The sequence below is a fragment of the Aplysia californica genome, unplaced genomic scaffold (genome assembly GCF_000002075.1).
Source record: "Aplysia californica isolate F4 #8 unplaced genomic scaffold, AplCal3.0 scaffold00197, whole genome shotgun sequence".
Taxonomy (NCBI): Eukaryota; Metazoa; Mollusca; class Gastropoda; order Aplysiida; family Aplysiidae; genus Aplysia; species Aplysia californica.
The window spans coordinates 616954-640674 of NW_004797467.1; the positions used below are offsets into that span (position 1 = coordinate 616954).

Consider the following 23721-nt stretch of genomic DNA (forward strand, 5'->3'; position numbering starts at 1 on the left):
ACCGCTAAGAGATCACATGACTTTACCCTTTCATAATCCTCTTCACATTCTTTGCCAATATGGGGAGCCCTTTCATTGAACTTCCTGTGTGCTGAGCATGCAGGCTTAGGGGGGATAGAAGTGAAATCTGACGGTGGCTCTGGCATACTTTCCTCATTAGAAACGAAAACAAGGCTACAGCTTTAGACATTTATATATACCGAGCGAGTTGCAAAAGTTCTGTCACTCCCATCTCAAAAGTGCAATAACTCGTTTACTATTCAACATAGCTAAGAGACATTTGGTACATGAGATCTTTATTCATTTTCTGCCAACATGACATGACAAGAATTGACAAATGTCTTTCTTTATTCAAGGGAGATAATTTTATTCACACTGACCCTTGCAAAATCCAAATCAAAGTTTGCTAAGTATGGCGTGTGGCCTCTTCCAGCTTGAATTACTGATACAAAACATCTGTTCTTTGACTGAATTAATGTCCTTATGGTTGTCTGATTCCTGACGAGTTTATACGGAGTGTGGCCTGTTTCTAATCCTTCAGTTAAGGCCATCTTACAGATGTTCTGTTGGGTTAAGGCTTGTTGGTCTTGCAGTCAGGCCAGTCCAGAACAACGTTTTGAAGAGTTTGGAAGGAGTTTTCACTTTCATTTGTGGTCGGGCGTTGTCTTGTTAGCACGTTTTATCTTCCGTGCCATGAAGAGCAGTCACCGTAACGAAGAATTTCATCACAATACCGTCGTCCTTTGAGGTTGCTTTGAAAAGTAACGAAATGTGTACGATAAAGAGCAGAGATTCCATCCCATACCATAACATTTCAGCCACTGATTTGGGCCTCTCGGGGGATGTTGGATTTGGGAAACCTCTATCCTCTTCTTTTAAACACTTTTTCTCTTCCATCAATGTGACGAATGAAAAACGTTAACCATTGCTTAAAAGAACACTTTACCAACATCTTTAGTTTCATCGCCAATGTTGTTGTGCCAAAATTTGGCCATTTGTTCGATGAAACAGGGTTAGAATGGCTCCACGCAGAGGGCGATAGTCACGTAATCCAAGATCTTATCTGTCTAATAATTGTGTTTTAAGACTGTCTGATGTACCTGGAAGTCTATGCACTTAATTGGAACGGCTTTCGTACTTGGGTGTTGACATTAAGCCAATTCTGATGTCAAATTGTCGCCCTTGGTAGACGTCTCGGCTTGTCTTGGACAGCTCTAGTGGTGTTAAAACGTTTGTTCAAGTGTTAGATGGTTCTTCTACACACATTTATGTGTCTTGCAACAATAGAAAGCGCAATTTAAGATTTTATCATACACACAGCCCCTTTATTTTCTGAATTTATCAGTTATTTTTTTTGAAAAACAGGTGAAAAAAGTACCCAACCGTTAAAAAGTACGGAATTTCATTGTGTGTAAGGTGTGTTTACATATTGTCTACGTGATTTAAAGCAAATGTTGTATGTAGGAAGCTTTGATTACAATGTAGACCTAGAGAAATCAATACCAACACTTTGTCCACGCACTACTTCCGGTTTCTGATTTACTTCGTCTGCTCTGGCACAAGGAGTCTCATAAGTTATGAAAGTCTTACTTTTAATTCTTATGGCAATTATTACGCTGTACCAAAAATTATCGTAATATAATGGGTGTGACAGAACTTTTGCAACTCGGTATATATCAGTGATTTGACTTTTGTCAAAGCCCAGCCATCCAATGAGGAAATCCTGTGGGACAGGCAAGTTTTGTGCCCAGCTTGTTTTAGCTGGGTTGGACAAGTTTCCATCAGTTCATGATGGCAGGTCATGACAATATAATAATATATATAATGGATCTCGACAGAGAAAGACGACTGATGAAAAGCCATGAAGAAAAAAGTGAATGAGTCAGTCTCTGACAACAGAAACGATGCAAAGTGTGCAGTTCCCTGCTTATTTGTTTGTTAATCTGAGTAAAGAGAAGCATCACACAAAAACCGTCATGTAATGTAATGCAAAGAAAAAGCAAGACAGACACTGAAACAGACAGAAACTTCCGAGAGAGAGAAAAGAAGCAGGACCTACAGGTGGCGCCCACTTATCATCCTGATACAAGCAACTAGATCTATTTTGATAAAAACTGTTAGCTTGAAGTTTAGCAGAATTCTCTTCGTTCTTCTCCCTTAGGCCCAATTTAATTTGAAAACACTTAGGGTTAAGAGGGTTGATTTTCAATTCAACCTAGAAGGTTGATTTTCAATTCAACCTGTTTGTCTACAAGGTGAATTCTTGAGGAGAAAAAAATGAACTTCTTACTGGACATTTTTTTGTGTAAAACATCCAGCATTAAGGATTCAAATTCTGACCATTTGAACAGTAGTGCATACATTTTCCAGCTGAAGTCTTTCATGATGATACTCTGGAGGTTCACAGAACACACATACACCCAATAATGGAGATTTATCATAGTCATGGATAAATACTGCTTGCAACAAGAGCTCTGAAAGCATGAATATCTATCTTCAAGAAAACAGCGCATTAAGTAAGAACTGCTCATGCGGAAATATATCCAATTCACAAATGATTTAATTCTCACGATGTAAAAATAATTATCCTTCCCAACAAGCATGCTCTCTTAATTAAACAATTAAAAAAATAACAGTCTCAGCCCATAAAACTTGAGAAGGTGAATCAAAGAACAAAGTTTTCTTCTGGAACCTGAACAGGTCAAATAAAGAGAAACACATAAACAGAAACAGTCCAGAGAAAGGAGCAGTACCAACCAGTGACACCCTCCAACAACCCCCTCAAAAAAACTGTCAGAAAGGAATTATTTATTACTTATTTGGAATCACAAAAGTGGGGATTAATTTTGTGAGGATTAAGGTAAAACACTGCTTAGAATTAAATCTCTGTTCCAAAGCTAACAACACATAATTTCTCGGTCCAATTATAATCGCAGGCATGGGATTGAAGCAGTAAATAAATGAGACTGAATGAAAATAAAGAGAAGCCACTATCTTATGTAAGGGAAAGGAGGGGGATTTTACTTCTACTTCAACTTCAAGTAGTCAGTAGCATATTTTTCACAAAATGTAACAACTTGCATAAGTAGGCCTACCAGTTTAACCACTTTGGAACTGTTGGAACAAACAAAATAATTCAAACCAATTTGAAATAGCAACCAGTAAGCCCAGTGCTTTCTACTCCCCTCAATAAAGGAATGACATTGAAATTCATAATATTCTTCCTTTGTCCTTGGAATCATCTCTCAAATGTTATCAGTTTCAAAATTATTAGCAAAAAACAAGCATTAGATCTATGCTTACATTATAAAACAAGAAAAACATGTCAATAACAATACAATTCCTTTTAAAAACGTGTACATGTAAAATGCAGTGTATAGTCTTTATTAGCTGTAAACATTACGAGAGCATGAAAAAAATCATTCTAAAAGGCACTTCTGGGAAAAGTAATCATGAGGTATAATTATTTTATGCAACACCTATTTTAATAACGTAATTTTATACTTCACACTTTGTTTCACAGTTGGAATAAAAAATGCCAGAAATCAAAGTCCTAAAGTAGTGCATTTGGGTGTCACCACAGAATGGCGAGGCCAGAAAGCTGAAGACTAGCCTGATCCGAAAAACGGGAAGTTGACCCACTAGGCCTACTAGGTCTAGTAAAAAAATTCGCTGTATACGGTGGAGGTGGGTCCTCCGGATATTCTGAATAAGGTGGTGGCTGCTCAAAATGCATCCCTTCTTCAGTATTAAACGCAAAACCAGTCAAATTCACGCTGTTGTAAAAACGAGTGATGTCAGAAACAGTTCCGTCTGACCGACTACCATCTCCTGAGTAGCAGTCACCATCGCCAGAGAGGTCCTCAATTCTTTGCCCTCTGGCACTTACGGAAGATCTAATGGTGGTCTCCCCATCAATGTCAACACCACCAAGGGGAGAAATAGATCTACGCCTCAAGAAACTTTGCCTACAGTCAACATCATCATCATTATCATCCGGGTTAGCACTTCCAAACAAGTGTAAACTGTTCTCCAGCCAGCAGCTCCGGGAGAAATCATCATTAGAGGTTGTCCCAAGAAGTAATGCCCCAAAGTTGACACCTGACAGGCACTTTGGCACATAGTTACCACCAGTGGGGTTTCTGTGGATCTGACGAAAATAATAAGAGGCAGGTCTTGGCGTTTCTAAAAGTTGAGCTCTGCTTCTGGGCCCATTTTGCCAAAAAGGATTACATCTTGTGGACCCATGGAGAGAGACAGGCAGATCCTGCTGCCTCCTGGGGCGCCGTCTATACCTACGGCCACCCCCCACCTCATCATAGCAATAGTACGATCTGTTGCGCCGGAACCTGGAAATCAGACGGTTCCAAAGACGATTTCGACCATCCATTTTTCCGACAATAGCGTGGGCCTGTCTTCAAACAATCCCTGCAGATGTGGTGAGCTGATTGAAAGGCCCTAAGTGGCGCCACTATTGTCTGAAACAAAAAACAAAACAAAACTCAGTTAAAAATTAAAAAATCAAATGACTGAGATTTGTATTAGTAAAACTGGGGGTCCAGCTTCAAGTAGTAGTTGACAGTTTGTATCACTACATATTACATGATGGAACCAGGGCTTGCAATAATAAGAACTTCAGGTCAGGACAACTACATTTTTCAAAGGAATTGTACCGGAAGTTTGAGATCATATCTGCTGGAGTTGAGTTTGAGTAAAGAGAAGTGTATGGACTCCATAACACTGTCATTTAGTACTGGGGAAAAGTATGACATGTAGAAACAAAAGAGGGAAAGTCGAATATATGACCAATCAGTGGTGTCATCCAATCATCTGCTAACATCAACTGGACTCAATTGTGATTTCTGAAATTATAATTATAATTAATTAAAGCATTCTAGCATGCCAATAGCTAAGTTGGTGGAATGCATAAATCTTTTCGTTATACTAAGTTCGCAATATATATATATATTAAGTACAAAGAATATTTTAAAAATTCCGGATAAGAAAATATTATGTTTGCTATGTGCATGCAAGTCAAATTCATGTACCTGAATCTTGTGAGATGCTATCGAGGTGAAATAATTGACACTTCAGAGTAGGTAAGCTTTCAGTATTTTAACTCACTTTGACAGCACAAATTTATTTTGCAGTTTCAGGTAATTGCAAAACCCCAAATCAGGTAGAATTTCTTAATTATTTTCACTTGACCAAAGGATGAACTTGAAGGAATGCTTCATGAACAGAGTGACTTTTCACCCACATAGCTACAACAGGACAATTAATTCTCTAGATGTTAAAGTTTGGACCTTTGAACCTGAAAACAGTCTCATGCCTTCTTCTTCCTATTATTTTCTCCCAGTTTTTCTGGCTAAACAAACATTTTATTGTCCGAGAAAGTCTTTGCAACCTAGCTTTTTTCCATAATTTCCCTGAAATCATTGCAACTAAAATAGAAGGATTCAAGCTATAACTCTATAACGTTAAAAATCCAGTAATAATACAGTTATTAGATAACTCTCGCTCCTTCTATTACCACCCATCAACAATAACAAACAAACAAAACCCCCCCAAAACCAACAAAAATCTCAACAAGACAGCCAAGTGCGTCCTTTTCTATCTAGGGACAATCACCTCAATCCCATATTTGGGGGGGGGGGGGGGGTGTGTGTTGTTACTAGCCTCACCAAACATTACTTTAAAACACACAGCCTGAAAAATACCTCAATTAGACACAATACGTGGCTTGTATCTCAACTTCACATGAATGCAATGGGCTGATTATGACAAGTTCTTCAGTGATGATTGTTCACGAATCACTGAATAACCGCTCTATGAAAATATCCAAAATCACATCAAATAATTTTTAGAGAATTTTGAGACATTGAATCAGTTAGAAAAACAAAAAACAGACTTAAATCAATGGAACCAATGTTACACTCTTTTTGCCAAGAGCATAACAATTTCCGAGTTCAGCAATCCAGAAGAAAACAAGTGAAGAAAGGTACAGAAAATTATTTTTACCTGGCTAAAGCAATACAAACTTTATTATCTTCGAAATAAGAAGCCTGTCCTGTAAGTATGAGCCTAGAGTACTCAAAAATATTTTACATACTTGATTGTTGTCAGTGTGTGTTGGTGTGAGCGTGTGTGTGTGTGTGTGAGAGAGAGAGAGAGAGAGAGAGAGAGAGAGAGAGAGAGAGAGAGAGAGATTGTGTCAGAGAGACTGGTTATTAATTTAATTTTTCAAGCAGAGGTTCATGAAGCTTATTTTCACATGGAAAGAAAGAACGATAAAGTAGACAGCTCCCTTGATACTCATTTAACAGTTCTTTGTCAACATAACTGAAAATAACAGGCGGTAAACATGCTATTTCTAAAACCATTTAGACTGTTCCACTTTTATGAAAAAGTAAGTATATAGATCTATATGTATTATTGCAAACAAAACACAGTCAATCACAGATAATTCGAACCCAGAAAACTTGAATTCACGGATAGCTCAAACTAACACAGAAAACTTGAATTCACGGATAGCTCAAACTAACACAGAAAACTTGAATTCACGGGGATAGCTCAAACAGTATATATGCCATTCTCCAACTGGACTGCTACATTTTCTATGCATCGGCAACACAAAACCCTAGAATACCAACACAAATACGCTAAATAGCTTATCTCAAAAGTCAGATCACACTGTTCCTTAGCGCTGTCTCAAATTCAGTTCGCCAAGTGTGTACAATGGAAAACAAATACAACCACCATCATTGAGAATATCAGGTTACATGAGCCCATCAGGCTCGCCCCTGCACAGTGTAATAGTGATCTGCACACACTGCTAGTACAAGACACACGCATAGCTGCCCATTTCACCTACAGTGAACGGGACACTAGAACTCTCTTGAATCTAGTCACCGAGGGTGAGTGTTGGGTGCTTGGGTGTGATTGAAAACAAACACAGTGGCACAGCATGTGGCTGTATGATGTGAGAATTATGTTTGTGTTTGTGCGCATGTGTGTGTACCCTTGATGGTTTGAATGTGAAGGTACGGATTGGGAAGTTATTACACAAGAAGTAGAAGGGTGGGTCGTGTACTCTGATCAGTGTTGGTTACATTGTCATGATGCTGATCTTTCTCTTACTTTGACACTGAACAAGACCCAAGCACTACCTATCCGTCTGTTCTTTTCTCGATACTGGGTAGAAAATGAGAAAAAGTATAGCCTAAAAGCCCCTCGCAACAGTGACGCAAGTTTATTTAAGAGACTGCCTCTGAATTTAACGTCAATCTCCGAAAGGACTAAATTAAATGAGAATATTCATACATGTAAAGTGCCTTTCTCAAGAACAAAATGTCGGACTGAGCTGAGCCTCGAATCCCAAATCCTGCCAACTAAATATCATGAGTCCGGCAGCCTAACTATGTGCTAGGCTACCTATGCCACATATTGGGCATTTAAAATTTATTTTCCAACTATTCTTCTGTCACAGTTCCTCCCCTTGATTTTTTAAAATATCGGAATCTCTTTTATTGTCCTTTGTATCGATTTACTCAAATTAGGATGTGTCGAACACATTCGTCAACCCCCCCCCCCCCCCCCCCCCCCAAGAGTTCAAGATATGTATGGGCCAATGTACACTATATTTGAGTTGTAACTGAATTAAAGAAAATATGGGCTGAACACATTGTAACACGCAAGAAAGACCCCCCTCCCCAAATATTCCAAGCATTAGCAGGAGTAAAGATATTTTGTTGAACATATTACTGTGTGATAAATAAAGCTTGACTTATCTTCAATTTGTACCTGGAAAGTATCTAATTTCAAAACAACTCAAAACAGCAGCAACAATAATTGCTAAAGATATGTATGAAGTCAGTATTGCCAAGAAATTATGGCTACCTGTATTAGACAAAACCACCTGTACAAATGGCCACTTTCCACCATCTCCCTTGTGTTTTTTCGATATATAATGGCACTGCCTAAAACGATAACCTGTTCAACACAGCTGAAGTCACTTTATTTTATCATTTTTATTATCAACTAGAATTTAAAAAAAACAACAACTTTCCAAGATGGCCACTCAAATCTCTCATTGCGTGATGCACTTCCATAAATTATTTCGGCCTCTGAAGCTGAGGATGAGCTGTCACAATCCATTCAGCTGTCATTATTGTTTCCCTGAATGAATCAATTGCTGACCAATATGTTGTGGAAGCGACGTTTCTTGTCCCTCCCATTGTTTATCCACGTTGACCAGTCAGTAACATTTTAAAGGACTTTAACTCACTCTAGCCAATTCTAGTGTACGGTACGCCCCACCAGCCTAGTGGCAGAATCCTGCGTGTGTACGGGAGGCGCTTTATCAATCGATATCTCGGGTATTTTTCAGTTACAAGCCACGTGAAATGGCGAACCAACAGTCGACCCACTTTTTCGTTTTGTGATAAATTTTGCGAAGTTATGTGTGATACTTCTTAAGCTGTAACAAATTAAGTCAGTCACTCCCTCATGCCTCATTGCGGTAGCTATGATTTGATTTTATTACAAATTGGGTAATTGGGTAAAAAATTGCTTAACCCCAGACATTGCCATTTCAAAATCTTGATGAAATAAACTATTGGGACAAATTAGATGCAGTTTTCTTTTTCTGTGAGAGCATTTCTTTCTTTCTCTTGTTGTATTAAAAAAATCATGATAGCTTTCACAGTCTTTTTGTGGTTAACGCTTCAATATACCACAAAAGGGTCAGGCTGCAATGGTTGTTGGGTTAAAAAACAACAACTCAGGCTCAAGTGAGTTAAGGCAGCCCTGAACCTGCAACTGCCTCTGGATGGGGCCTCAGAAGGGAATGTTTTTTTTCATTTCGACCAATCCATCTACCATCATGTTTCCCAAGATGGCCACTTTTTTCCCTTGGCAACGGTGGTCATCCCAGAAAACTTCAACAACATTTGTAAAAATGGCTCTTTACATCTGTGACAGATGGAGATGAACAGCTGCAAAGAACCATTAAGAAAGCCAGCAAGATCTCTGGATATGATTTTAATAGAATGGATGAAATGTATAACACCACACGTATAAAAAAGATAAAAAGCATTATAAACGACCCATCACACCCCTTTTCCACACAAATTGTAAGATCACGAAGCGGCAGATATGACCTCCAAAAACAAAGAAAGAAAGATATAAAAGAAGTTTTTCACCATCTAGCATAAGGCTTTTGTCAGAATGAGCATACATGTGCGTTGCTCTTCAAGTATGTATCCATATATAATTCCAAAGGTCTATCTAGTAGTATTTAAATTCCTGCATCCTGAATGATGCATTTGATGTAAATGTACATTTTGTCAGCTTTACTTCTCCTTTCATATTGAATTTTAATGAAAGTAATATATATAATTTAAATTTTTAATGTATACCTGCACGTGATTTTACGGTCCTGCACAGCCAAGGAAAATTTCCCTCTGGGATAATTAAGTACTAGATCTATCTTATCTTACCTTTTTTTTGGTGTTTTTTTTTCAGCCGCACTTCTCTCATAAGCAGCACAGCTAATGGCTGATTTATATCTTGCAACTCTAAAAGATAGACTCTGCTGCATTTTGAGCTCAACAGTCTTGGATTTCAAGACATACCATGACTTCCTGTTTCTTTCATTTTTGTCTTCTCTTAATTTTCCTTTTCTATGAGTCGCATCTTGTTGACTTGCATCTTCATGTATAATTTTTCTCCATTTATCACTTTCATAAGTTCTAGAATCAAATATGACTAATATATATTTGTTGGGTGCGATCTGTCGATTTGCGCGATCCATCAATCACGCAGCGCATTTGGTTGATCGAGGAAACGAGCAACAATCCATCGATCGTTGCACATTCTGTTGATCAGCGGATCGCGCTGCGCTCTTTGGCGATCCGTGAAATATATACTTACTGCGCATTTTGTCGATAAACTATGATGATGAAGTGAATAAAAAAAGAAAAAAAAGAAAATAGGTTTACAGAGCATGTCAGTCTTTGAGTTTTGTTTGTTTTGTTTTTGTAAAGGCTAAGTGTAGATCTTTCCTACCAGAAGATCAGGGGTATGGCAGAAAGACAGCAGTAAGGAGGAGCCAAGGAGTAGCAGTAGAAAGGCTGCAGAAAGAGTCAGGAGCCCAGAGGAGGGGGGCAAAGGAGGTGAGGGGGTGGGGGCAGAAAGTGGAAATGAAAGCAGGCAACAGAACATTGCTAGAGAGCAGGAAAGGAGGTGAAAGGAGACAATTTTAGAGAAGAAAATTTTTTGGTCGCTACCCAGATTCGAACCCGGGACCTTTGAATGAGAGGCCAACACCTTAACCTCTAGGCCACGAGAGCCCCCGTCTTTGAGTTTGAGTGTCCTGTTGTTTTGCTTCCAAGAAGAGTTGTGTGTCGAACTTTTAAAGTGTTGACAGTTGAGTGAGGCAGATAAACTGACACGAAAGGTTAAATCGAGCACCTGTACTCAGTATTTGGACGGATGTGATTGGCAGAGTACTTTACCTGGTATTCCAAATACGGTCAAGATTTAATGGCTTGTGATAAATTGTTGTGTGTTGCTTAAAAATGTATTATATACAAGTATTGTTTTCTTTATTGTTTCTTTGAACAAGAGCTCCTCGAGCACAACCAACCTCTCCATATTGAATAAGTGTTCGGAGTGATATTCACCGACCTATCCCTGATTTCAACTTCTGTTTTTGCGATGTAGTAAGTTATTGTAGTGTAATTGTGTCAAAAGTTAAAAGACTGCACTCTCATTAGATCTACCCGATAGCAGTGTCTAAGTAAGCCTACACGGTAACCGACAACTCAGGGTCTTTCCACCACCCTTACAGCATCATCATTACTTCCACCACCATTTGTCTTTCCAAATGTTTAATTTGATTTTGTTGAGTGTTAGGTTTTTCTTTAATTTAAAAAAAAAATCACATCACACAAAACTGACAGCCGTGGCCTCTTCCCAACACCTCTTCCCCCATAAGCCGAGAGGGCGATATCGCTACGCGCAGTCTCATTGGTCGACATAATTAACTTTGCCCCTGGTAAGGTCAGTTCAACTCAGTTTTGTTCATACTAATGATTCAGGGAGGGCCAGTTTAGATAGATCTAGCAACTGGATATTAAAGCTCACGTCTCAATTGTTATCATTATAATTGAAAAATATGTTCATAAATGCGGGAAATATTTAGAAACAAGGGTCGAAAGTCGAAACGGACATCATACTGGACTCAATTCAGAGTCCCAATATAATTTTTGTCTATTCGGACGTGAATAGTTTCAATAGTTACTTCGATTAGTTCGTTATTGTAACCCTGACTTCCAGTTACTTCCATTCAGTTTCGGTTTTGACTTTGGAGAGTGAAACTAAATTACACTCTGGACGACAACAAATAATACAAAACTCAGGGGTAAGTAAGATCTATAAAATGCGCAACCAAACGGATCGACAAAAAGCGCTGCACAATCCGCTGATCAACAGAATGCGCAACAATCGATGGATTGTCGCGCGTTTCCTCGATCAACCAAATGCGCAGTGCGATTGATGGATCGCGCAAATCGACAGATCGCGCCGAACATATTCACATTGTATGGTGTTTTGAAACTAAATTTGAGTTTGAACAATTTGTGAATCTTAACTGCACCTTTGTTCGTTACCCCGATTCTGATAAAAAACCTCAATGCTTTCAAAAAGAAAGCAAAAGGAAAGGAATAATTTATTTCATCAGAAGAACATCAGAATGGAAGCGACATGTGGGCTATGTAAACAAAAGCAAAGTGCCGATGTGGAGAACACTAGCACAGGTAGAGGGTTTTACCACAGAGGCCAAGACAAAGTAAACAACTCATTTAATTTATTTCAAAGTAATTTAACCCTGCTTACCTCTATGATGAATTAGAAAGTCCTACTGAAATAGGTAAGTTAGAATCACATTATATTACATAATATATCATATAGATCTACCTAGTAATGAAAGTACCATGCCATTGACGCCATTGTAACAACAATCAATTGTTTGAATATAGATCTACCTTCCAGTAATGACAGATCAATATTTTCAGTAATTCTTTCTTTTACCAGGTTCTTCTTGTAAGAATACAAAACTGCTTCACTTCTTGAACATAAACAACACTCACCACTTCAAGCCTCAAGCCAAATCTACTTTACAATGAGATGCTGGTGCTCCTACTCCTAGTCTATCTATAATATTAGATCTATAATAACAGAGAGCCAGCAGTTCTTTGCTAATAGACCGCGATTTATCGATTCACTGCTGTCTGCTCGTCACGAACATCAGCTCAATTTACTACAAGAACTGACTGAATATATGGCAGTCAGTGCGCAACACTTGAAGAGTATTGATCTATTCCTGACTCCGCTCTCCATTCTTCTAGAATCTTGGTCTTGACAAATGTCGCATCTAGATCTAGATAATATAGATCTAGATTTAGATCCAGAAATCTAGATTTAGAGAGGCTACCGCTAAACAATAGAAGTCGTGGAGAAATATCATATAATCTAGATTCTAGATTAGAAATCTAGGTTTAAATCTGCTAAGTGTAAGTAAATAAGCATTTTGTTCAACAACCGTACAACCTCTTCTAGATCTAGATCTATCTAGATTTGATCCAAAGTACATTGATTTCACTATGCCTTTATTTTGTCTTACCTTGCGTGACTTAAGAAAACTCTCAAGTGAACAATTTCCCATTCATGTCACAAAGAAACATGTTCTGAAGATGACTTTAGAACTTCCTTGTTTAGCCTAGAGCTGCCATTTTAGGGCATGACCTTTGACATGGATTCTTGGGTGTGACCAAAGATAGTACATAGGCCTAACAAGATGGGCCATGGGCCACTCAGCCAAAAAAGTGTCCGCCGGAAGTTCGCTCTTTGCTTCAGATGAAGCTCTCTTTCGTTTTTCCAGAAGAAGAATAGGAATAGCACCTCCTTGCGTGCGCAGATCGACTGCTGTCACAGAATTCTACACTTAGTGTAGAATTCTGTGACTGCTGTTCATCAGCAGTTCGGGTTCGTTCAGTGTGGAGTTTTAGGTTTTTGTTATGACCTCTAGCCTTTCATTCTAAAGTCAAATTAAAGGAAGAAAACAATCACCCTTTCCTCCGGAAGAGGTTTTTTGTCAGCGTAACCATTTTAAAAAAGCGTTCTTCCGAAATTTATTCAAAAACTTGCTAGTTTCACTTTGATTTTTTAAACTCAAATAGGGTAACTCTGTTCGCAAAAGGTGTGCTTTTGCGAAGAGGGCGCCACCAAATTTTGCGGACACTTTTTTAATTGTCTCAAAGCAGTGTGTTGAATTCTGTGGCTCAAAAGAGAGAAGTGGCCCCTCTTGTTATGTAGACTCTTTCGTGTGACCAAGGAGTTTAGAACTAATGGAGCCTCCTCTCTCTCTTCGCGGCGCCACGAACAGCACGCCGTGGTGGGGATCAAATATGGCCGCCGACTGTGGTCTGAGCACGAACTGTGGTTTTTATAGAATCTTATCGGGCTGGGTCACGTTGTGGGGGTGGGGGAATGCACTCAAGAAAGAGGGGATGTGGCTGGGATGAAAGAGGAGGGGTGGGGGGCTTGGGAAGGGACGAAGGAGAATGTGGAAAATTAAATAAGAGAGAGAGAGAGAGAGAGAGAGAGAGAGAGAGAGAGAGAGAGAGAGAGACAGAGACAGAGACAGAGACAGAGACAGAGACAGAGACAGAGACGAAGAGAGAGACAGAGACAGAGAGATTGTGATCAACTGATGGAATGGATGACGGATAGAATGACAGGGAGAAAAAAAAAGTAAATTCTGCATGTGATACGGACTGTTCTAGGCAACTGAGAAAGCCTAGGGACTGTTAAATTATGTAAGAGTTTTATGTTATATAGCATAGTTTAAAATTTAATAAGATCGGCAAAATAAGAAGAAAACTTATCTAAGTACATGTATCATAAAATTATCAAACATACCAAATTATAAAGATACTCTTTCAAGACGCTAAAAGATTTAATTATAATAAGAAATGGTGAAAAATGTATTTTTAAAACTGAATTTAAGATATATGACTGCATGATTCTAGGCGTGTGCCATAACTAGCTTTAAGTGTAAGGAACAGCAAACACCAACGAGGGTCGATGTCAGCTTTATCTGATTGCTAACAGTAGTAAGTCTTGGTCTATAAATAATAGGCCTATTATTGATTGCAATAATTAATTTTGTTTCCTGTTTTTCACACAAAGTGGAGCGCACAATAATTTCAAATATAAAAAAAGAGAGATAACAGCACCTTTGGACTTTTCAAATTAGATTTTAAAAAACTCAGTACTATTGATGCAGGAATAGTCCTGTCTTTGTTAGCTTGTGTTGTTTCTTTCCTCTGTATTAATGAAGCGATCACTCAGTTCAGCAGCCGTTCATGGTGATGGGCGATCTTGTTGACATAATATTCATATTACTCTAGACGCCTCCCTGATAATTTGATGAACATGGGTGTGATGAGGCGGCCTTGTTGGCTCTACCTTACTGTAACGAATCATGCCTTGGCTGTACTGTAATCTCAGGTGGTAGGCTCTATTGCGAGTTCGATTTTCGGCAAAATCAAAGGCGTTGATGAGGAGTTCGCACCTGGGCGTGATCCCTTCGTCGTAAAATCCTTGGGTCTGGAGCAAGGAGATTAAAAGTAATGGAGGATGCTCTGTGGGTGGCACCGCACGCCTGATAGGAGCCCTCTCTCGCGGCGGAACCGTGGGCTACCTGCGCTGCGCGATTGCCCGATTAAGGCACTGAAATCTAGATAAGAAAGAAGGTTTTTATTCCGAGGTCCTTCAGATTAGGCAAGTCAATTAGTAAAAATGCCTTGCACCTGTGTTGTATTTAAGTGTAAGAACCAATATGATGCTGCAGTGGACCGAGGTTTTCACAGTTGTTTCCCTTTAAAAAAATTTGAATGAAAGTATTTTTATGCCCCCAGCAACACAATTTAAACAATTAATTCATAAGAGGCTGGCTCCGGCGCTACATGCCAAGGCCAACCCAGGCTGAAAGGGATACAACGCCCCAGCAGAAAGACTCAATTTTAAAAAAGTATTCTTATTCATAAATATATATACTTATTATGAGTATATATATTATATAATTATTATGTGTGTATGTATATACATATTATACATTTTAATTAAAGATATTGCTTTCCTTTGTGTGTGCAAAGTAGATGCTTCTGTAGTCTAAATGTAGATATCTAGAGGCTCCATTAGAACATGAAATCAATATTCAACAACAATAATAATGAATATTTTCTATGTTAAAGAAACACCAAACCATATCAGATGAGGGGAGAAGGTAGGGTGGGGTGGATAAAAGTTTGAGTCTCGTTAGATAGAACTATACTCGGTTTAATTCTATTGTTGTAGTCTTCACCTAAGATCCCACAATCAATAATTCCGGTTCACTTAAGATTCTGCAGTTAAAAAATAAACCAAACAAAGCAACAACAAATTTTACTACACAAGAGTCATCACTAAGATAAATTATCCCCCTCTGGAGTGTAATAAGGGACTAAAAACGCTGCTCTCCATATCATACTTTACTGAAAAAAAAACCCTTCAAAGGTTATCCACGCTCATGCATGCGATCACACCTCCAAGGGTGCTGTTATCTCTTTTTTTGTGGAATATTTGAAATCATTGTGCGCTCCACTTTGTGAAAACCAGGAAACAAAATTATTGTGATCAATAATATTTTTAATTTGGTATGTTTGATAATTTTATGTTACCCGGACAAGTTTTCTTCTTATTTTACACATCTTTTTGATTTTTAAACTAGATTATAACATAAAACTCTTAAAGAATTGAACAGTCCGTATCACACACATAATTTTCTCTCCCTGTCATTATCCGTCAGCCCGTCAGTTGATCACAATCTCTCTCTCTCTCCCTCTCCCTCTGTCTGTCTGTCTGTCTGTCTGTCTGTCTGTCTGTCTGTCTGTCTGTCTGTCTCACTCACTCTCTCTCTCTATCTCTCTCTCTCATTCTCTCTCGCTCTCTCTCTCTCTCTCTCTCTCTCTCTTTTATTTTTATTTAATTTGTCCCATTCTCCTTCCGTCCCTTCCCAAGGCCCGCCCCTCATCTTTCATCCCAGCCCCATCCCCTCTTCCTTGCGTGCATTCCCCCACCCCGCCCACCCCCACAACGTGGCCCAGTCCGATAAAATTATATAAAAAGAAACGCCACAGTTCGTGATTTAGCCCACACTCGGTGGCCATATTTGAACCCCAACGCGGCGTACTGCTCGCGGCGCCGCGAAGAGAGAGAGGAGGCTCCATTAGTTCTAAGCTCCTTGGTCTGGAGCAAACTTGTACCTCGCACACAGAATTCTACACTAAGTGTAGAATTCTGTGACCTCGCATCGAGATTTAGAGCAGAGATGTGATCCCTTGCATGAGCATGGATGACCTTTGAAGTTTTTTTGTTTGTTCAGTAAAGTACGATAGGGAAAGCAGCGTGTTTAGTCCCTATTCACACTTCAGAGGGGGGTAATTGATCTTAGGGATGACTAGGGTAGTCAAGTTTGTTGTTGCTTTGTTTGGTTTATTTTTTAACAGCGGAATCTTAAGTGAACCGGAATTATAAATTGCGAGATCTTAGGTGAAGACTATAACAATAGATTTAGATCCAAACGAAGTATAGTTCTATCAAACAAGACTTAAACTCTTATCCACCCACCCTACCCCCTCCCCTAATTTGATATGGTTTGGTGTTTCTTATTAACATAGAAAATATTCATCATTATTGTTGTTGGGTATTGATTTCATATTTTAATGGAGCCTCTCGATATCTACTTTTAGACAAAAGTAGTCTTATAGTAATTAGGAGATGAATGGGCTTAAAAACATAAAACAAGTCTGACTGACTGATTGAACTCAATACTCTAAGGTGTGTTATATGATTAGATATGAAAACAAGATACATGTAGAAACCTAGACTCTAGATTTTGTCCCGTCAAAATAAAGGTCTGCTGCGCATAGCATCTAATTTACATACACAATGGAAAGCAATATATACTTTAATTAAAATGTATAATATGTATTTAGTTTTAGTAGAGATTTTACGGCGCTCGCAACTGCATAAGGTCATATGAGCGCCAGTACACACACATATATATATTATATACAAACATACATTCACACACACACGCGCACACACACACACACACACACACACACACACACACACACACACACACACTCTCACACACGTACACACAAGAATAAGAATATTTGTAAAAAATCAAGTATCTCGGTCTTTCTTGTAATAGTTGTAAAGCGCATAGAGCATGCTCTTGAGCATGGATATGCGCTGTATAAATGCAACTATTATTTCTTCTGGGGTGTTGTCACAGTGTATCCCTTTCTGCCCGGGTAGGCCTTGGCAGGTAGCGCCGGAGCCAGCCTCCTATAAATGTTAATGATCTAAATTGTGTCGCTGGGCGCATAAAAACACTTTCATTCAGATTTTAAAAAAAGGAAAACAGCACCTGTGAAAACTTCTGTCCACTGCAGCATCATATCGGTTCTTTCACTTAAACACAACACAGGTGGAAGGCATTTTTACTAATTGACTTGCCTAATCTAGGAAAAAAAACTTCTTTCTTTTATCTAGATTTCAGTGCGTACGCGCAGCGCAGGTAGACCACAGTTCCGCTGCGAGTGAGGGCTCCTATCAGGCGTGCGGTGCCGCCTACAGAGCATCCTCCATGGGTGTGACAAACTCTCAGAGTCAGAGGTAAAGATAATGTTGAAATTATGGCTATGAATTTCTAACAGCAGTTAAGCTTTAAAAGCTCATACAACACATAATTATGGCACTATTTTATATTATCTGTGATAATCAGAGCTTGATCTAAGCAAACAAAAGTTTGAAGTCTGAAGGAAAATTTATTAATAATAAGCTTGTTGCACAGAATTCTACACTTAGAATCTAGTAGTAAGTGTAGAATTCTGTGGCTTGTTGAGAGCTGTGCTATAAAAAGACCTATATTGTTCACGTGACTTTCAGTTGTTCAAAATGGCGGATAATCTGAATCCTTTCGATGATAACAGTGACATCCCAGATGTTGGAGATTCCAAAAGCGGCGTCCCTGACAGCCAACCTATGGCATCGCTGCTCCCAAAAAGTGACAGCATGGATATAACATGGGATAGCATTGCTGCCAAACTGCTTCGAGATAATTATATTCTAACGGCTTTGGAATTGTATACTGAATTTATTGAATCAGGAAGAGAACTCCCAAGGCTACGAGATTATTTCTCAAACCCTGGGAATTTTGAGAGAACGAAAGAAGATACCCCCTCCCCAACTTTGCGTAAGTTCTTTATAATAGTAGATCTAGTTTTTACCTCATAGACGTAACTTATTCACCTGCGCTTTAAAAATGTTGTATAGGATATCGTGTCGTATGTATAGCCTGTTCATATGATTCTCTTAACATTAGAATAATGGCAGAATAATACTCAGCACAGAGAGGCTAACACAGGAAATCTGCTGGAAATCCTCAGCTTGTTTAATTGATCTTGAGTGTATTTGTTATTACAGTGTAATCCAATTATAATGAGTCCTGAAATAACGAGAAGTCTGTTATAAAGACACTATTCTAAAACCCCATTTTTTCCCTTCTTTATCTTTGTAAATAAAATACTGCTATAGCGCAATCAGACAAACATGCGAGTCGGTTATAGCGGACTATTGCTGCTGCTGTGCACAGCGCATCTATAGGCCATTTATTCTTGCAAAACCTCGCCAGTTGTTGGTGATCTTGCGAAACATAAAATAGGAGAGCCCACGTGTGCCAACAATGAAGGCGGAGCGAATGAGTGGGGAGGATGTCGTTTGCGCAGACAGCAGAATGCATCGCGTGATAGGCCAGGTGATAGGTGAGGTGGGGGACAACACAGCGGGCGAGTTAGCCTAGAGAACTTTAGATTCTATTTCTGATAGCTGACGCCGAGCTGTCAACATCGCTAGCGTTAGAGAAAGAAACCGCATTCGATTTTTGATCAAGTAAGACACCTAGAGATCATGTTGAACCAAATCATCTTCAGGGGAGATTACAAAAAGAAACGAACAGAAAACCAGACTCATAGATTCGGCCTACTGTACTATGTCCCTTGAATTTATTACTGGATCCCTTTTAACGAGAATCCTGCTTTAAAAGATCTTTTGCACCGGTCCCCTCCCTCTCGTTATAACAGGATTCCGCTGTATTGGCTTTTCTATAGTACTATAGCTTTTCATCCCATAATAATATGTCATAGAAATATAGCTACAGTTTAGTTTGCCATACTGAGTAATTTAATTCTTGTTGTCTAGGGGAGGATTTACGTAACGAGCAATCACTATGAAACTAGAAACTTAGACAGCAGAGTAGGCCTATCACTAACTCTAAGGGTAGGGTTAGGTGTTGCGTCAGGATTAGGGTAGGTGTCTTTTTTAATTTTAAGTCTTTATTGTGTTTGTTGGGCTGGTCGTTCGACAGTGGAGACTTTCCGTTGTCTAGTGTATTTAAAGTAACTGGCTTTCTGTTTCAGTCTGTTCAGAAATTTGTTTGGCTGCGGTTATTGGTACTATAGTGCGTACAACTCTAACTAGTTATTAGTACAATTGTACTAATAACCAGACAGTTATTCGTGTACAATTATTTGAATTTTGGAGGTTGTTCTCCCCTGGGTTGACCATCAATGTAATAACTTTAACCAGGCCTAATTTGGTAGGCCTAAAAGGAAAAGTAGGCTAGAACTATACTACTATTAAAATATAAGTAGATCTATAATTATGACTAGACCTTGAAGTTTCTTTGTTTTTTCTCAAAACCATGAGTGGGAATCTTTAAAGTCAAAACGAACAATTATGGGAAAAAATTGTTGGTCAGTTGGGGGAGGAGAGAGAAGAAGAAGGAAAAAACAAAACAAAACAAAATCTTCCGAGACCGGGATTCGAACCCACACTCATAATATAGATCTAATACTTCTTCAAACACAGACACGCTGTCATTTTGGCCATCAGAACTATCAACAGAAGGAGGTAAATTAAGCTTAAATATTTTTACAACATTGTTTCAACGCAACACACATTTCTAGATCTATCAAGAGTCTAGGTTTAGTTGTTTTGTTTTCTTCCTGAGGGGAACACCATCAATGAGGCGGCTGGCTTCAGATCAGCAGATGAGGTCTGATGAAAAATTGAAAAATTTCAGCTGGTGGAATATTGGAAACACTGATCTAGAATCTCTTGGTCTAGATCTAGATTTTCAGAAAGACAGAACATGTAGGCAGTAGGCCTGTGGGCTTGTAGGCCTACTATTGTACGGATACCTGCAGCACTTTGTACAATTGTGCGTACAACGTTGTACGGATAACTAGACAGAGTTGTTCGCACAATTGTACGGTACAATGTTGTACGGATAACTAGACAGAGTTGTTCGCACAATTTGTACGGATAACCACTCCGAATTTGTTTTGTTAAACCTCATCCAAGATAGTCTTAAAAAAAGATTTAATTGAGTTGCTAACCAAGGGCGCATGGTTAATGAGCATGGCAGGCAATGCTTGCCCCATTTCATTTGCCATTTATTCATCCAAGATATTTTTACAACACATAAAAAAAAATTACACCTTATTATTCTAAAAAAAGTAAATAAATGGAACTGATTGACGTTTTGTGCTTGTCAGTTTCGGGTCTACCACCTGCCTACAACTGCGAACATTCGTTCATTGCTCGCACCTAGCAAGCAAATGCATGAATTCCAGGAGTTCCCTTTAGCTGTCCTATAAGATTTACATGCTTCTATGCATTGTTACCCATTACAATCAGAATTAAGTTAATTTTTACTTTTAGACCTGCAGGCAGATATGCACTGTTGTTGGGCGCTAAACTGCTGTAATTTTTGCTGCAAAACACGTATATTATTATGGCCACTAAAACTCTAGCAAGTCAATTTTTTTCAAGAAAATCGAACCTAATTTAATTGAAAAACCATCAAAGAATTATGATAAAGTACAGGTTGGTCTGAAACCCCTCAGATTTTTTTTAGGTCAGAGGGGCATGCCCCCCCCCCCCCCCCCCCCTAAATATGGTGTTTAAAACAAGTCAAATATTTCTGCGCAATTGGTCCTATAGTTCCTATGAAAATATCCATACATCTCATCTAATAATTTGAGGTGGATATAGTCAAAATTCGTGTAGAGCAGATTAAAATGAACAAGAAAAGTACTTAACAGAATATCTGAGGTGAGATGGGTCCATCATGAATAAAATGATACCGAAAATTTAATTAGTAATTTGTTTGTTATTTATAGGACAAATTCAGTACAGTCGAACCTGCCTTAACGGAAACCTGTCTTAACGGAATCTCCCTACTCCTCCCTTGATTTATTCCTCTTTAATTACCTGTATAAAACCGAAACCTGTCCAACGCGGAAACGGAAAGAAAAATCCGCTCCCTTCCGAGGGTTTCACCTGTGTAAGACGGAAAATGCTTTGCCCCCTCAGCCCTGATTTGAAACAAAACTCGCAAGTTTGGTTCCGCCTGCTCTAAACTTAACACCATGGCAAGGAGGTTACAGCTTGTTTTAAGCTCCTTTCGCCATGGCCATGCCGCAAGGCGAGGAAAGGCAGTAGGGGTGCTATTTGGGGGTAGATGTTACCCCATTGTGTGAGCTGTGAGCGATACAGATGGTCAGTGAAGTGTAGGTGTGAAATCTCACGACTGCCCGTGAGAGTGCTCAAGTAACCAGCCACTACTGAAACTTACCTGGGTAGCCAGAAGCCAGAGGTGTAAAATTAGATTGACCAATGCCTGCTGCCCTGATCGTACGGCCAGCTGAGAAAAGAGTTCCTCGAATCGTTACAAACAATGATGGCAGTGAGGGGTGGCATTGGATTGGTGGGTGGGACTAAGGGTGGAAGCAAAGGAGATGTTCAAACGTTTCTGTTTTTAATAGGTCGAACAGTGGTTTTATGAAAAGCAAGCACTGGTGGTAATTGGACACGCATGTCATTACCAGACAGGATAGCAGCTGAGAGGTGTGACGTTTTGACCACTGCTTGCCGATCGGACTAGCGATCCTTGATCCCACCGGCTGGGCCTTTGAACCCCCCCTCCCCCCACCTCCACCTACCCCCTCCTCCTAAATTCCCCTGTCTAAGACGGAATTTTTCCCCCGCTCCCTTGCGATTCCGTTTTACTCAGGTTTGACTGTACTCAAATTGCACGAAAGGAATATCATATATGTGGTGAACTACCTTCTGTTTGATCCATAACTATTACTGTAATTGAGAAAAGGCCTTTTTCTTATTCGCTGCAGTTTCAAGATAAAAAGGTGTTTTGTCAGCGTAACCATTTTAAAAAGGCATTCCTACGAAATGTGAATGATAATTTAAAAAAAAACTAGCCTCACTTTCACTTTGATTTTTTCCCACAATAAGTAGGGTTGATGCTAGTTTTATCTATCTGTATGCATACCATATTGAGCTATAAGGGTAGGTTGTATTGTATTTTTTCAACTTCGGTCTTGATATAGGGGATCAATAATTTGCTTTGTCTATTGACGATGTTAAAGTAATGGAAGCCTGAACTACCAAAATTATGTTTTCCCTCATCTCTGCTTGTCTTTGACTATGTTAATGTAATAGAACTGATGAAAAGGAACCACCTTGTATAACTCTCATTCATCTTTTAAATTTTGTGGAGAATATGTAGGCCTATAACTTTCTAATTTAACTTATCTGCCCCAAAAAATAAGTCCAAAGAAATGTTTTCTTCTCTTGGGTAGTAATAATGATTATGTTTTCTTGGTTGGTATGCCACAGCCCGTACATCTAGCGTTCAGACATTTGATTCACTGGACTTTGCCCGGTACTCTGATGATGGTGAACGTCAAGTGGACGAGAGAGTGGCTGGTAAGTCTTGAGAAGTTGGAATGACGTTCCTCGTCTTGGTTATAAATATCAAAGTAACTGTGAATCTGTCTTTTTGGTTGTTTTTCATAAATTATATGACATGAGTGACATTAAGTTTTTTAATTAGGTTAGTGAGATGGAGCTGCGAATATGTAATTTTACGTGTATGAATGCATTTGATATGTTGAAGTATGGAAACTAATGGACAGGGACTAAAGACTTTTGTATGCTGGTATTTGAGAATATTTATTTTTCGTCAGATCTTCTTTTTTTACGTTACAATTTTATCTTTGATAAATGGACCTCTTTTTCTGTAAGAGACTTATCATATTTAATAAACTCACCTTTAATTCAGGTGTTTTTTCCCCGAAAATGGAAGAACAAAAGTATAACTCAGTATACTGCCAGTTTCAGGCCCAACAAAGGTGAACACATGTGGAATTGGATTTTCCATTGAGAAATTGCCCTTTCTATGAGTTCCTTTCTATGAGTTTTGACACATTCCTTGACTTTTGATCTATGTTCAGTGATGTTGACTGAGCCATTTTTCTAGGTTGTACTCTCGATTTTCGCCAGATATTTTGAACTAACATTTGCAGCTATTAAAGGTAAAACTCTATTCTTGATGTCTGACTAGTCCTTGATTTCATGCATTGTTGAGCCCCCTCTCGCAGGTCAAAAATTCACCGTGAGTTATATCATGTACCACTTGCTAAAATGGGCGATTTTGGAGTCAAAGTATCCTCTCTCCCTCCC

At 39.0% G+C, this 23721-nt stretch overlaps 1 protein-coding gene and 1 long non-coding RNA gene across 2 annotated transcripts in view; one reads left to right on the forward strand and one right to left on the reverse strand.

The window, feature by feature from the left end:
- Window positions 1-1358: 1358 nt before the first annotated feature.
- On the reverse strand, window positions 1359-12877 carry LOC106011838. The gene is made up of 2 exons (XR_001184868.2): window positions 12686-12877; window positions 1359-4478 (listed from the first exon to the last, which is right to left on the reverse strand). It is a non-coding gene; the product is annotated as an uncharacterized LOC106011838 (long non-coding RNA).
- Window positions 12878-18083: 5206 nt separating this feature from the next.
- LOC101857949 (RAB11-binding protein RELCH) overlaps window positions 18084-23721 on the forward strand; it is a gene marked incomplete at its 3' end in the record, with an annotated part of 47587 nt that continues 41949 nt past the window's right edge. Inside the window, 2 exon segments of the mRNA XM_035969930.1 lie at window positions 18084-18373; window positions 22876-22965. Of these exon segments, the coding sequence (XP_035825823.1) occupies window positions 18163-18373; window positions 22876-22965 (301 nt within the window).